The sequence below is a fragment of the Nicotiana tabacum genome, chromosome 17, assembly GCF_000715075.1.
Source record: "Nicotiana tabacum cultivar K326 chromosome 17, ASM71507v2, whole genome shotgun sequence".
Lineage (NCBI taxonomy): Eukaryota > Viridiplantae > Streptophyta > Magnoliopsida > Solanales > Solanaceae > Nicotiana > Nicotiana tabacum.
In genome coordinates, this window is record NC_134096.1 from 129,663,331 (window position 1) to 129,679,153 (window position 15,823).

The following is a 15,823-nucleotide window of genomic DNA, read 5'->3' on the forward strand; positions in this document are numbered from 1 at the left end:
TTCGAAACAATTGAGACCTCAGCCTCTGTTTCTCGAGAATTCTTTTGAGAAGTCTTTCTCTTTTTGGCACTAGGTGTGGGTACTTCCACATCCTCATATTCATCTTCAAGAACCAGGTTCATCTCTTCAATCTGGACTACTCCACTTGGCTTACCAGCCTTTTTTTCAAGCAACTTTATTGGCATTCTCAGCTAAGGCCCTTCTTTCGTTGGCATCACTCTGCTTCTTTTGGCTCCTTGTAGTTTTTTCTCTTGTGGGAGGAGTTTCTACAGGGATAGAAGGAGCACTCTTTCTCTTAGTGCCACCCATGCCCTTTCCTGCAGTCTATCAAACTTTGTTCTTCTTCTTTTGATAGTAACTATCTGACACCTTTTGCAGTAGATCGGGACTCTTGTCTATTTTAACAAGAGAATGAACTGGTTCATGAAACTATTTCCTTAACCTAACCAGCCTATCTGCTGCACTTCTATCACCAGAACCGTCACCTATCTCCTGTGATTCTATCCCCATACTTTCATTCATAGTCTTGTCATTATCACTAATCTCTTTACTTAATACAATCATTGCTCCTGCTTCTTCAGTAAAACCAACAAGAGTGGGTGAAGGAGATCCAGCCACTCTTTCTTCTCCCTTTCCCCTCACATCTACTTCAACACCCTCACTTTTTTTTTTCATTTTTACCATTTATCTTTCCATACCTACCAGTTTCTACACCAGCAATCGTACCAACCAACACAATCTTATTTTCAAGATTTTCAACAATTTTAAAAGCAACAACAGAAATTTTTAACCCAGAAGTTACCTGCTCAGTTTCGGATGAACCTGGTTCTTCCCCCTCAGTCACAGACTTGAAGGACTCATCAGAATTTTAGGCTTTTTTTGCTTGACCGACTTGTAGCATCTCACTCAATTTTTAGCTTGTTCTCTACTAGCACTATGTTGCATGTAATCATTTTTATATGCTTTTTCTTGGGGGTTTGGGTGCTTGAAAGTATGGGTGAAGGTTTTTTGGGTGGCGAGGAAGGGTTTTCAGAGTTTTTGGGATTCTCATGGGTGTTTGCCATTTGAGAGAAATAGAGAGAGTTTTGGGTAAGGTCAGATCAATTTAAAGATGAAAAAGTTTGAGTGCGTAACAATAACGTTTTGGAGGTTAGAAGTCTTTTCATCTTGGGAGTTTCAGTTTGAAAAGATGTTCAACTCTTCCCCAAATATTTCGGCAATTATGGCGCATGGGACTCTTGATGAAACTGGTTTGTTTGTAACTAATTAGTTCAAAAGTAGTTTGGGATAAAGTGGGACTCTTTTCAGTTCATGATCCATATGCAGTTATTTCAAATTATGCGGAGTGTAGAATACATACCTTATAAGCTCGATGAACTAGGTTCTTCACTGACAGTTCTCTTGTGTAAGACTGAATTTTTCCAAGAAAATAAGGATAATATCATTAGACATCAGTGAGACATTTTAGCACATGGCACAAGAGTATACTAATAAAAGCATGAGATTGAGCAATATCTAATCTAATTATTCACAAAATTCATGAATTATCTAACCAATCATTGAGTTAGAACCGGTTTCTTTTAGGTGATATTACTCATTCATAATTCTAACCTATTCCTTCCAAAGTGATCTCTACTTAAAGATTTTTTGAAGATAGCAGCTATTTGCTTTTCAGTAGCACAAAATTCCACAGTGATCAAACCTTTTTCATAGTTGTCCCTGAAAAAGTGATACCTAACATCTATGTGATTGGTTCTTTTGTGATGAACCTGGTTCTTGGTCATACTAATTGCACTAGTGTTACACAAAAGATGGGGATACAACCTACATCAATTCCAAAATCCATTAATTATTGTTTGGTCCATAACAATTGAGCACAACATGAGGCAGCAGCAACATACTCAGCTTCAGCAGTAGATAAGGCCACAGAATTTTGCTTTTTGGTGGCCTAAGACTCAAGACATGAGCCAAGAAAGTATGCCTTACCTGAGGTGCTCTTTCTATCCACAAAAAACCTTGCATAATCAATATCAGCATATCCCACTAAGTTAAAATTACTACCTTTAGGATACCATAGAAAGAGGTTAGTGGTGCATTTTAGGTATCTCAAGATCCTCTTGACAACAGTCAAGTGAGACTCCTTTGGATTCGCCTGAAATCTAGCACAAAGGCGTACATTGAAGACAATGGTAGATCTACTAGCAGTGAGATATATAAAAAAGCCAATCATTCCCCTATACAACTTCTGATCAACAGATGAACCAGGTTCATCTATATCCAATTTTGTGGTTGTTGCTATAGGTGTGTCAATTTCTTTGGAGTCTTCCATTTTAAACCTTTTAAGAAACTCTTTCACATACTTCTGCTGATGGATCATAGTTCCAATTGAATTTTGTTTAAATTGTAAGCCTAAAAAGAAATTAAGCTCACCCATCATACTCATTTCAAATTCACTCCCCATTAGTTTAGCAAATTCTTTACTTAACTTATCAGTAGTTACTTCAAAGATTATATCATCAACATATATCTGAACTACCAAGAGATCTTTACCTTTTTCATTCAAGAGTAAAGTATTGTCAAATTTACCTCTCTTGTAGCCATGCTCAAGCAAGAGTTTTTGACAATCTTTCATACCATGCTCTTGGAGCCTGCTTGAGCCCATAAAATACCTTGTCAAGCTTGTACACATGATCAGGACATTCCTTGCTTTCAAAGCCCAGAGGTTCTTGACAAACACTTCTTCCTTTAGATAGCCATTGAGGAAGGCACTCTTGACATCCATCTGATGGAGAGTGAATTCCATATAAGCAACAAAGGCTATAAGGAGTCTAATTGCTTCCAATCTTGCCACTGAAGCAAAAGTCTCATCATAGTCTATGCTCTCCTCTTGACTATATCCGTGAACCACCAATCTTGCCTTGTTCCTTGTAACTGTTCCATCTTCGTCAAGCTTATTTCTGAAGACCCATTTTGTGCTAATTATTGATCTGTCCTTAGGTCTTGGTACCAGATGCCAAACTTGACTTCTCTCAAATTGGTTGAGTTCATCTTACATTGCATTCACCCAGTCTACAACCTGCAAAGCCCCAGTAACAATTTTAGGTTCAATAAGAAATAAAAAAGTATCAAAAAGCACAAAGATTCTTCAAAGAAGATCTGGTTTTGATTCAAGAGGTTGGATCAGTAATTATGTTCTCAATGGGATGAGAACTTTGATACTTTTAAGGTTTCACAACTAGCTGGTTTCCCTTAGATGTTCCTTCAATGTTTTGTTACTGAGGATCAGGTTCATGGACAGGTTCCCTCGAGGTTTGAGGATCAATTCCTCTTTGTTCAGTTCCCCATGTCAGGTTTCCCTGGGTGGAAGGACCTCTTCCATCACCTATTCCTTCCTCTGGTGCAACTTTAGTCTGGGTTGTGGTTTCATTTGAGTTTCTTACCAGCCCAATTGCTTCATCATCATGTTCCTACCTCTCAGTAAGAATATTAGTTTCATCAAAAACCACATGTACACTTTCTTCTACACACATAGTTCTTTTGTTATAAATCTTATAGGCTTTACTATGTGAAGAATATCCCAAGAATACTCCCTCATCACTTCTGGGATCAAACTTACTTAGGGAGTCCTTACCATTATTGTGCACAAAGCACTTGCATCCAAATGCCCTAAGATGAGATATATTTGGTTTTCTCCCTTTAAGTAACTCATAGGGAATCTTCTCAACAAGAGGTCTAGTCATGCACATATTTATGATGTAACATGCAGTGTTCACAGCTTCTGCCCAAAAACTATGGGGCAGTTTACAAGAAAGAAGCATAGTCCTAGCCATTTTTTCTAATGTCCTATTCTTTCTTTCAACTACTCCATTTTGTTGTGGAGTCCTATGAACAGAAAAATTATGATTTATGCCATGTTCATCACAAAATTCAGCAAATTTAGATTCTCAAATTCAGTACCTTGATCAGACCTAATTGATGCAAGTTGATTACCTAGTTATTTTTGAGTTCTTCTAACAAAAGAAGTGAACATGTCAAATGCTTCATCTTTAGATGTTAAAAATAATGTCCAAGTAAACCTAGAGTATTCCTCAACAAGCACCACAACATATCGCTTACCACCTCTGCTCAATGTTCTCATTGGTCTACAAAGATCCATATGGACCAGTTCCATCGTCCTGGTAGTGCTTACCATTTTCTTGCTTTTGAAATAGGATCATACCTGCTTTACCCTTGCACAAGCCTCACAAACTTTATCTTCCTTGAATTTAATGTTAGGCAGCCCTTTCACGAAGTCCTTGGAGACTAGTTTGTTGAGTTGGCTTAGACTGGCATGTCCAAGTCTTTTGTGCCAAAAGAGGGGATCATTATCCAACACACTTAAGCAAGTGAGTTCATAATCTGAAAGTGTGGACAGATCCACAACATATATTTTGTTAACTCTTTTTTCCTGCAAAACTATCTTGTTAGTGGTAAGATTGATCACAAAGCATTTTGTAGAGGTGAATGCTATCATGTTACCTCTATCACACAATTGTGATACACTTATTAGACTGTACTTCAGTCCATCTATCAAGTAGACATTCTCAATAGAGTGAGAATCAGTCTTCCCATTTCCAAAGGAGACATTACCTCCTTTAAGGTCATCAAGTGAAAGAAACTGGTTCTTGCTTCATGTCATATGCTTTGAGCATCCACTATCCATGTACCATATTTGGCTACTCCCCTTCACGTGGACCTGCGAAAAGAAATCAGGAGTTAGTCTTAGGAACTCAAACTAGTTTGGGTCCCTTTCTATAGGCAAAAGGACGAATCAAATTCTTTTTATCCCAACTTGGCAGCCTATTTTTCCATTGAACAAAATCTTTATTCTTTTAACTTGCCTTTTCTTTTGCAGTGTATTCACTTTTATAGTGACCATTGTTACCACAGTATGTACAAATCTTGTTCTCAGAAAATGTGAGATACTTGCTTTTGGGATCCCACTTAGGTGCAGGGTTCCTAAAGCCAAGTCCTCTTCTATTGGTACTATGGTGTTCTTGTAGCCATAAAAGTGCATCACAGGACCTGTTCCATTTACAAGTTATGTCTAGCTCATGCTTGACCTTGCTTAGATCCTCCTTTAGGATTCTTACCTGTTCATCTCTCTTGTACAACTCATCTTTCATTTTTTCTATATTTTCTTCTAAAGTGAGTTGTGTGAGATCAGCTATCTATTTGCCTGTTCCTAATTTTAATTTTATATTTTCAGATCTAAGCTCTAGTACAGTTGAATCAAGTGCATGAACCTGGTTCGTTAACATAGTATTTTCACTTTTAGTTTCACTAGCCCTAAGTTTCAGGTTTTTGTACTTAGATTTCAAAATCACACATTCTTTTGAAAGCTGTTACTTTTCATTATTTACATCCTCAGATTCATCAATTAGCTCTAGTAGCAGCTCAGATAACCCTTATTTAGATAAAAATTTAATATTGTCTTTGAGATGAAAGACACTTACCTTAGTTTCTTCATTAGATTCTCCAATGGCCATAAGTGCTCGTTCATCATCATCATCATCATCATCATCTGAGCTTTCTCCCCAAGCAACGACCATAGCCTTGGTTGATCCTTTGTTGTTGCTTTTCTTGGGTTGAACCTGTTCCTTCGTTCAGCTCTTTCCTTCTTCCATTCAATTTCAAATATAGGACAATTCTTGATATGGTGATCAGTCTTTCCACACTTATAGCAGCCATCATTGGTTTGCTTCTTATGAGCTTTTGACTTGTTGTAGCTTCCACTTCTTTAAGAACCCCTTCCTCTCCTCATGTACTTCTTGAAGTATTTGGTGATCATAGCCATTCATCTTCCATATCAGAACCTTTAATGATTCTGAGTGTCAAGCTCCTTTCCTTCTAAGGTACATTCATCTTCATGGTTTGTCTCCTAAGTTCATAGGCAGTAAGATTTCCAATCAATTCATCTAGTGGGAGAGTGACAATATTCTTTGATTCCTGGATGGCAGTGATCTTGCTCTCCCAAGTGATAGGCAAAACCCTAGTAAGTATCTTCTTGACTCTTTCTTCTTCAGGAATAATCCTTCCAAGAGATTTTAGCTCATTTATCAGTGTAGTGAATCTTGTATACATCTCTTGAATGGTTTCTCCCTCCTTCATCGCAAAGTTGTCATACTGACAGTACAGTAGAGTTCCTCTATATCTCTTCACCTGAGTTGTTCCTTCGTGAGCCACCTGCAGTGTGTTCCATATTTGCTTAGCAGTGGCACAGCCTTGGATTCTGCTGTACTCATATGGACCAAGTCCACAAACAAGCCATTTTTTGGCTTTGGCATTCTTCTCCCACTTTTTCAAGTCCTCAGAATTGTAATCTGCTCTTGTCTTTGGCACATCTACTCCTTCAGTATTTTTCTTCAAGGTAGCGAGTGGACCATCAGTGATAATGTCCCATATCTCATATTCCTCTCATTGAATGTGATCTCTTATTCTATTCTTCCACCAAGAGTAGAACTGGCCAATAAAGAGTGGTGGCCTAGCAGTGGATTGCCCTTCCTAGTTTCTAGGTGGTGCACTCATCTTGATCTTCTCCTAAGGTGTTAGCCTCTTCAAGGATAATCCACTATATTACCATTTGATATTTTATACTTCAATACCACACAAGAGGGGGGTGATTTGTGTGGTGCCTGATTATCGCATGCACTGAATTATCGAAGGACCTGGTTCTTCTATGCATTCCGTACACTACAGTTGCAAAATAAATAATACAGAAAGTAAAGAACACAAAGATTTTTACTTGGAAAACACCCGACTCAAAAGGTGAAAATAATATGATCTACTACCCAGTAGGATTTTCTCCAAGCACTTCACTGCAACTTTGAGCCAACAAAGTTTACAAACTCTTCAAAACCTAAGGATTACCCCTAACCCTTGTAGCAACCAGCCACAGGCTGTTGCGACTGCTTCAAGTTAACTCTAACTTGAACAATACAACTAGAGTTTACAACCTCTTGCAAACGTAAGGATTAACTCTAACCCTTATAGCAACACGCCACAGGCTGTTGCGACTACTTCAAGTTAACACTAACTTGCAAGATACAACTCAGGTACCTAGTACAATTTGCTTCTTAGAAAGTTGAAAGGTACAACTCAAATCGCCTACTACACTTTGAACTAGAAATAAATAAAGATACATAAAACTCTTTATGGAGCTAGATCTTCAATCTTGTTCGTGTAGCTTCAGGATCGCACTCTTAAATCTCACAGGATTTGCTCACAAAATGCCTTGCTATTTTGATCTCAATTTGTGCTTAACTTCAGTATGTGTGCATCACCTGTAGAAGATAAGACAAGTGATATTTATAGAGTTAGTAGAATAAGGATTAACTAGAGTTCTAATGCTTTACCCTTCTGTGGTGGAAGAATTCTAGTTATCTACAGCTTCTAACTCTTTCCTTATCTTGGATAAAGTTCTCTTCAAGTATGGAGTCATGCTCCTTATCAAATATGCAACCTTTTCATTCAAGGATTATCAGAAATAATCACTTATACTTATCCATTTCATGTACATGCCTTTTGGTTGATTCTGTCTGTCATCTGTGTACACTGTCCATGGATCCGGTTCATGCATGTGTTCCTTTGTCAATCATCAAAATCAAAACCGCTCAGGTCAACAGTTAACAAGTACAAGGCAAAAAGGCATTTGCATTCATTGGAATTTGGGAATGCAGAAGAACATAAGGATCCATTTTCAACTGATAAGGAAGAAGCTGGGGACATTGAGGAGGTTACAGAGGTTGAGCAAATAGAAGGGGGGATGGTAGAATATTCAGAAAACTATGCTATATCTCTTCAAGCACTCAATGAGACCATGTGGTATAGAACCTAAAGACTCAGAGGGTTCACTGAACAAAAAACAATTGAGGCCTTTATCGACTATGGATCAACTCATAACTTCATAGATGAAGATACATCTAAGATGCTAGGCTTTGAAATCATCAAGATCAAGCAACAGTTAGTGCAGGTAGCTGATGGAAGAGAAGTTCTTACTGAAAAGATGTGCAAGGGGTTTAAGTGGTTGATGCAAGGAGCAGTTTTCCAAGATAATTTATTTGTGTTTCCTATAGGCAATTGTGATCTGGTATTAGGAATCCAGTGGCTATGTCCTTTGGAGGATGTTAAGTTCAGTTTCAGGAAGCTTATAATAGAGTTTGAGTATCATGGAAAGCTACTCACTCTACAGGGCGTACAACCAAAGCTCAAGGCTATCCAAGCCAAGAATTTGGAAAAGATGAACACACAGGGATCTAAGTTATTCATGGTCAGAGTAAGAGAAACTGAGGGTGCTAAGGAGCAGAATAATGAGTTGAAACCTATTGAAGAACTTGAGGAAATTAGAACAACTCTTGCAGAATATAACAAGGTCTTTGGGGAACCTACTCAATTGCCTCCTTCAAGAGGTGTTTTTGATCATTATATTCCCCTAATGGAGGGAAGTTCTCTAGTGAATGCAAGGCCCTACAGGTATTCACCTATACAAAAAGATGTCATTGAAAGGTTGGTGCGGGAATAATTAAACCAAGGAGTCATTCAATATAGCTCTAGTCCTTATGCATCTCCTGTGGTACTAGTTGGGAAGAAGGATGGGTCATGGAGATTATGTGTGGATTATAAATCACTGAATAAAATGACTGTGAAGGACAAATTCCCCATTCTCATCATTGGATAATTATTAGATGAATTAGGAGGATCACATATTTACTCAAAGATAGACTTGAGGGCAAGTTATCATCATAAAGGATGGCACCTGCTGACATTGCTAAAACTGCCTTTAAAACACACTCTGGGCACTATGAGTAATTAGTAATGCCTTTTGGTTTAACTAATGTTCCAATAAATTTTCAAGGATTGATGAATCACATATTTCAAGAACATTTAAGGAAGTTTATCTTGGTCTTTTTTTTATGATATTATGATCTATAGTAAAAGCCTAGATGAACACTTATTGCACCTTAGAATCACTTTTGAGTTATTGGTGAAACATCAGTTATTAGCTGAGAGGAGTAAGTGTGTATTTGCAGCTAAGAAAGTGGAGTATTTGGGGCATTACATTTCAGGAAATGGAGTGTCAACTGATCCAGGCAAGATTGAAGCAGTGAAGTCATGGCTAGAACTTAACTCTATTACATAGTTGAGCGGATTCTTGGGGTTAATAGGATATTATAGAATGTTCATTAAAGGTTATGGAGTCATCAACAAGCCTTTAACTGATTTACTCAAGAAAGACAATTTTGGGTGGTCTGAGGTGGCTACATCAGCCTTTAAGAAGTTAAAAGGGGCTCTTATCACAACACCTGTGTTGGCCTTACTAGACTTTTCCTCAACTTTTGTGGTTGAAACAGATGCATGTGATGTTGATATAGGTGTTATCCTAATGCAAAATGGACAACCCATTGCATTCCTGAGCAAAGGCTTATCAAAACAGCAAAAAGTTGTCTGTTTTTGATAAGGAGCTATTGGCTCTAGTAATGGCTGTGAACAAATGGTCTCAGTACCTGATAATCAGACCATTTGTGGTAAAAACAAATCAGAAGGCTCTGAAGTTCGTGCTAGAACAAAAGCTGCACACCAGTGACCAGCTTAAGTGGATAACTAAACTAATGCAATATGTCACGCCCCAAAACCAGGGAGCGCGACCGGCGCTCAACCAAGTGAACCCGACCAAGCAAGCATGTTAGATTCCTTCTACCCAAACTCATTCATGAATAAAGAGAATATATGTTTTTCTTAATTAAACAATACAATGCTCATGTCTGCATTTCCAATTTCTTACCATAAGTTTCACCATTTTTAAAGTCTCAAATGGACAAGGAATACAACTACAACATAGCATAGCTTGTCTTCTGCAGCACCAATACACAACCCACACTATGTCTACGGAGCCTCTATAGATAAAGAAGAGTGCAATGATAATGCCGGCAACAAGGCCCCGGCTATACCTAGAACAGAATACACAAAGTACAAAAGATTCATGACCCCGGAATGAAGTGGGGCTCACCAAGTCAGCTGGGAAGAAGGTGCACTGCTATCACTGATCAATATCTTCTGCTGTGGAACCACCTGCATCCATTGAAATATGCAGCTCCCCCAGCAAAAGGGACGTTAGTACTGTCGAATAGCACTAGTATATATAACTAAACATCATCTCAATAGAATGACAAATAATACAAACAATATTATCATAATATCAAAGGAAGCTTTAATCAACATCAAACCTCAATTTAGGATCAAGACACTGTTCAAATAAATTTCCATATCTCACATTGGGAGATTTTTAGTATCGATATACCATTGTCCACAATACCATTATTCACAATACCATTATTCACAATAACCAGTACCACTGTACTCTTTAACACGGAGTCCGGTCACGACCCGATCGGCTAGGCTATCTCATTAGAGACATCAACCACAATTTCTCTCAATATCAATACCACCGTCTTTAACACGGAGTCCGATCACGACCTGATCGGCTAGGCTATCCATTAGGGACATCAACCACAATTACCATTTCAATTACAATTTCCAGCACAATCACCACCATGTGTGCGGCATGGTGTCTGATCACGACCCGACCGGCTATGCTGTCTTATTTGAGACATCAACCTTTTTATATCAATCATCGCATTTCATATTACTTTCACATCTTTTCATTTCATTGGCAATAATGGCCATATTTATAAGATCAATCTTGGCACGTTGGCCATATTCAGTATTTCCTGCTCACCTTTTCAATTTCAAATATCATCATCATCATCAACAATAAATACAATTCAAATTAAGGTGTGTAGTACACATGTGAGCAATTTAGAGTCTAAGGCACATAGAGATATTCCACAAAATTTGGCATAATAGCCTTCGTTTGAACTTGACTTGAAGTCGAAACATTATTAATGCACAACCATATTTTAACACATCCTCAATTGATAACATAACATGAATAAAGCATTTGAGATACTTGTCGAATATATATATATCGTTCAACACAATCTTACTCGGAATAGCCAATTTTATAATGAACCACTCGGGACTTACATATTTTTCATGAACATCATGTGATTCAATTCTAAGAGAAGAGTTTAGCCAACATAACTCAATTGTGCTTCCTTAAACTCTAAAAAGTTCCGGAATTCTTAGCAACTTCAATCTATTTTAGAAATATAACAAATTGAATCAAAATTAGGAAGACGATCATGGTTCTAGCTCATTTGAGTATTTTATCAAATACTAGGTGTGCACAAGGTTTCAAGGTCTTTTTAAGGAGGATTCCATCATCCCACAATCCAATTTTTACCATGCTTAGTTCAACAATCTTCATACACCCCTTGATATCACATGCATGTAAAATAATCAACTCTCATGTCCAAATATTATCTTGCTAATTACCCATTTTCAGATGATTTCGAAATTAGGGTTTAGGGTGTAGAATCTTACATCTAGGATGAAGACCTAGTGAGCTTGCCTTCTTAATCTTCCAAAACTTGAGCAAGAATTGAAGAACAATTATTGAAGAACACCTTCTCACTCTAGGGCACTCTCTCTCACTCTAAAATGTCAGATTATATCTCAAAAATGGCCCAAAACGTGTATTTAACGAAGTAGGGTCGGGTTTTAAAAAATTCAAAAATGAAGCTCCTGAACAGGTTCTGCGGTTGCATATGCGACCGCATAATGGTTATGCGGACCGCATATCGATCGCATAATTGGTGTCCAAAATGACCAAAAATATGCATGAGTCTGCGGTCACTATGCGGTCCGCATAACTGTTCTGCGGTCGCATAGTGCACCGCATAACAGTTATACGGTCGCATAATCGACCGCATAATTGCTTCCAACTGACCCCATTAACTGCCTCACTCTGCGGCCATTATGCGGTCCGTAGAGTGATTCTGCGGTCGCATAATAGACCGCAGAAATACACTTTTCCGCCAAAACATTTCCTTTACTTTCCGGTACATTGTTCAACCCAAAAAGTCCGAGCCAAGTCTCGCAAGCTCGCCGCGAAGATTTTCTATAATACTCAACACGTAAAACCAATTCGGCACCACGAAACATTACTTTCTTTTGTAAATTTTATAGGGCTTTACACTTAGGTACTTTGAAATTTTTCGGGGTGTTACACAATATGACTTTAAAATTGAGTACAAGAAGGTAAAAGAGAATAAGGCAGTTAATGCCCTATCCAGACTTCCTTTGGTAGGACTGACTGTCATGACTCTTACTGCTATGAAGACTGATCTATTAGATAGGATTGTCAAAAGCTGGGAGACAGATATTGAATTAAGATCATTAATTCAGTCTTTAAAGGAAGGAAGAGGTGATAGTAAAGGCTATACTTTCATTCATGAGAAACTTAGAAGGTATGGCAAACTTGTGGTTGGACCTGATCAGCAGCTAAGAAAAGAGATACTTCACTTGTGGCATAGTTCACCTATAGGGGGGGGGAGGGATTCTAGCATTGATAATACATATAGAAAGGTGTCAGCACATTTCCATTGGAAGGGAATGAGAGAGGAAATACAAGAAATGGTAAAGACTTGTGATATTTTCTAAAGGCACAAGTATGATAATGCCCCATACCATGGCTTACAACAGCCATTAAAAGTACTAGTAGCAGCTTGGACTAGCATAAGTATGGATTTCATTGAAGGATTACTTAAGTCAAAAGGGAAATCTGTAATCTGGGTAGAGGTGGATAGGCTCACTAAGTATGCTCACTTCACAGGGTATATCTCACCCCTTTTGGACAGCGGTTATTGCTATGATGGAACTAACCTTAGGGCATAGAACTTCACAAGTTTGCTATCACCAACCTTTCTAGCAAGTCTTTGATGGAAAGGAGAGGGAGGTCAAGGAATTGGTGCTAGAGTTTTTGGTGCCTCTATTACCTTTTCCTTCACTTCTTCATGGTTCACTTCTTGAGTTCTCACCTTCTTCGGGAATCTTTCAACTTCAACAACAATTGGCACCTTAACTTGTGCCTCGACTTCTTGTTCAGAATCTTCCACTTCGACCACTTGTTCATTCTCTCCTTCAAGTAGTTTCCTACTTCAATTTGTGATTGCCATACAATGAGAAGTTGGACCATTCCCACTATCTTTTGGGTTTGCAATTGTATCATTTAGGAGCGTGCCTTTGTGCTTCGGATTTTGATCTCTTGAAATATCCCTCATTTGCATCTCCAACTTCTGAATAGATGCGGTGAGAGAACCCACAAGCTCGGTCATATTCTTCATTGAACTGTCGGATCTCTCTTGATTTTGCAATACTCTTTCAAGCATGTTTTCCAACTTGGACTCACTTGAAGAACTTTCCTTCCAATGAGGAGAGCTAGAATATTACCCCTTTGGTGGAACATAGGGGTTTGAACTCCGATTTGAAAATTTGTTGTTGCTGTTGTTACTCCAATTTCCTTGATTTGAACTACCTTGGTCGTTTCACCAATGTTGGTTGCCTTGCCCTTGCGGGTTAGACATCCATTGGTGTTGTTGTCCTGAACCTTGGTAGGGTTGTCTTTGATATCCTCCTTGAGGATTGTTGACATAATTTGCTTCTTCGTATTCCTCATTTGACATGGGTTGCACATCTTCCACAATATTCACCTTTTTTGTTTGGCTTTCATTGAACATTTTCGTCAACACGTTGACATTGTTGGCAAGCCTTGCAATTACTTGATCTCTTTCTTGGTTCACCTTATTCATGTTGGTCAAGGAAGGAGTACCATATGCAATTCCACCCGTGGTGTCTTCCGAGTGCCAAGATTGGTTATGTTCTACCATCTTGTCAAGGATTTGTGTGACCCTTGCAAATGTTTTATCCATAAAGGATCCATCCGTTGCATTTTTGGCTATGGATTGATTTGTAGGATCCAAGCCTATGTAAAACGTCTCCAAGAAAATATTATTCAGAAAGCCATGATTCGGCGACCTCATTAAATATAGCTTGAATCTATCCCATGCTTCAGCTTCGATCATGAGGATAGAAGAGCGGACCACTGAAAGTCTCAATTCCTATCCGCCCAAGGTAGAGAGTTCGATTTCAAATCCAATGATTTATTGACCTACGAATCCGCTTTTACGCAACTCAACCCTTCTCTGCAAACTCTTTCAGTTGTTGGATGCGCAAAACAACCTATTCCCCTTTACGATGACTCAGTGGCCTTTGACACGTTACACCTGGTTACATGTAATCTTTACTTTCGCCTTTCACTCGTGTAGTTGGACTGACCAAAAAGAAAAAAAGGAAATCATGCTCGACGGCTAAAGGGAAATAAATTGGAAAGGTGCTCAATATTTATTATACCACCTCTGATGTTGAGGGAAATCATAATTGCTTCTTTCTATTTATTATACTAAGCCTCTTAGATGCTCCCCCGGTAATTACTTGAAGAAGAAAATTTTATCCTGGAGCTCAGACTTCTTGCTTTGCGAAAACCATTTTGCTAGGAAAGCTCGGACAAGTTCGGGTCGAGTATGGATGGAATTAGGAGGTAGATTTTGGATCCACTGTCTTGCCTCTCCAGTTAGAGAGTACTTGAACACCCTCAACCTTAGGGCATCATCTGAGACATAATTCTGCTTGTGCATTGCATACACACATAAAGGTTTTTTGAGATGTTGTGTCGGATCACATCATCGGTGGAATTTTAGAAGAATCCCTCTGCCTTTAGCATTAGGATTAGGCTGTGTTCCACTTTGAAGGTGGCAACATCAACTCTTGGAGGGACAATGGCATTTATATCCTCAATATACTCATCTATATCCGCAAACACATTCTCTTCTTCCGGCACTCCCATGTTTACTTAATGACACCAAGAAAAGTGTGATAGAATAGAAGAAGACGTAAAGTAAAGTACACACTAGTTAGTAATTTCAAAACCGTATTCCCCGGCAATGGCGCCAAAATTTGATACGCTCAAATTACACCTATATAAATGGTGTAAGACGGTCGGTGTCAAATATTATAACCTAACTAGGTTGGGGTCGAATCCCATAGGGAATACGTGTGAAAAGGTTACTTGAATAGTGTGAAACTTGACTTAAGCCGTAGTTCTACTCCGTTAGTTTAAAAAAGAGTTTCGTAATTGTGAATTGTAAAGAAAATCTATTTTATTAAGAGAGTATGATTAATTTAATTAAGAAACCAAGGTTGTGTCCCCATCAATGGAATGCAATATTATCGGTATTAATATGATATATTTCTAATGGAAGGTCGCTTGATATGCAAATAGCTCCTAAATGACTACCCAATATTTTCCAATAACTAGGTAGTATTTCCTCTTTATGATTTTCCCAAATATAAAAGAGTTACAATTAAGAGCAACTAATTTATGCCAAGTAAAACCCACTTATCCCTATGCGATTCTATTAAACAAGGTTTAAAGCCTTGAGTTCTTGCTATTCAATTCTACCAAACCTTACCCCACTTTTCCAAGTAAAGATAGAGTAAAATGGCATTAGTCAATGTTTGCAACCATCAACCATAAATGAAGTATGAGAAATGAATAGAAACCAACCAACCATTATATATATATTCAATGGTAAACACCCATTAATATTACACCCACTTAGAGTCCACAGCCTTAGTATTTAAAGTTAGCTACTCATACTAGAATACAAGAAGAAAGTAATAAATTAATTCATAAAACTTACAAAGAGAATAACGTCTTGGATTCTCTCTCAAAAGCTTCCAAAATAAAAGTGTATTCAATGCTCTTAGTGTAGCCTCCTTTTCAAACAAGATGGTCCACAAAAACCCTAATCATTTTATTTATTAT

At 38.1% G+C, this 15,823-nt stretch overlaps 1 protein-coding gene across 1 annotated transcript; it reads right to left on the reverse strand.

The window, feature by feature from the left end:
* Positions 1 to 5,889: 5,889 nt before the first annotated feature.
* LOC142172112 (uncharacterized) lies at positions 5,890 to 7,480 on the reverse strand. Its single transcript, XM_075235887.1, has 2 exons — positions 7,427 to 7,480; positions 5,890 to 6,402 (listed from the first exon to the last, which is right to left on the reverse strand). Exons 1-2 carry the CDS (start codon positions 7,478 to 7,480, stop codon positions 5,890 to 5,892), a joined length of 567 nt encoding a protein of 188 aa, XP_075091988.1.
* Positions 7,481 to 15,823: the final 8,343 nt, after the last annotated feature.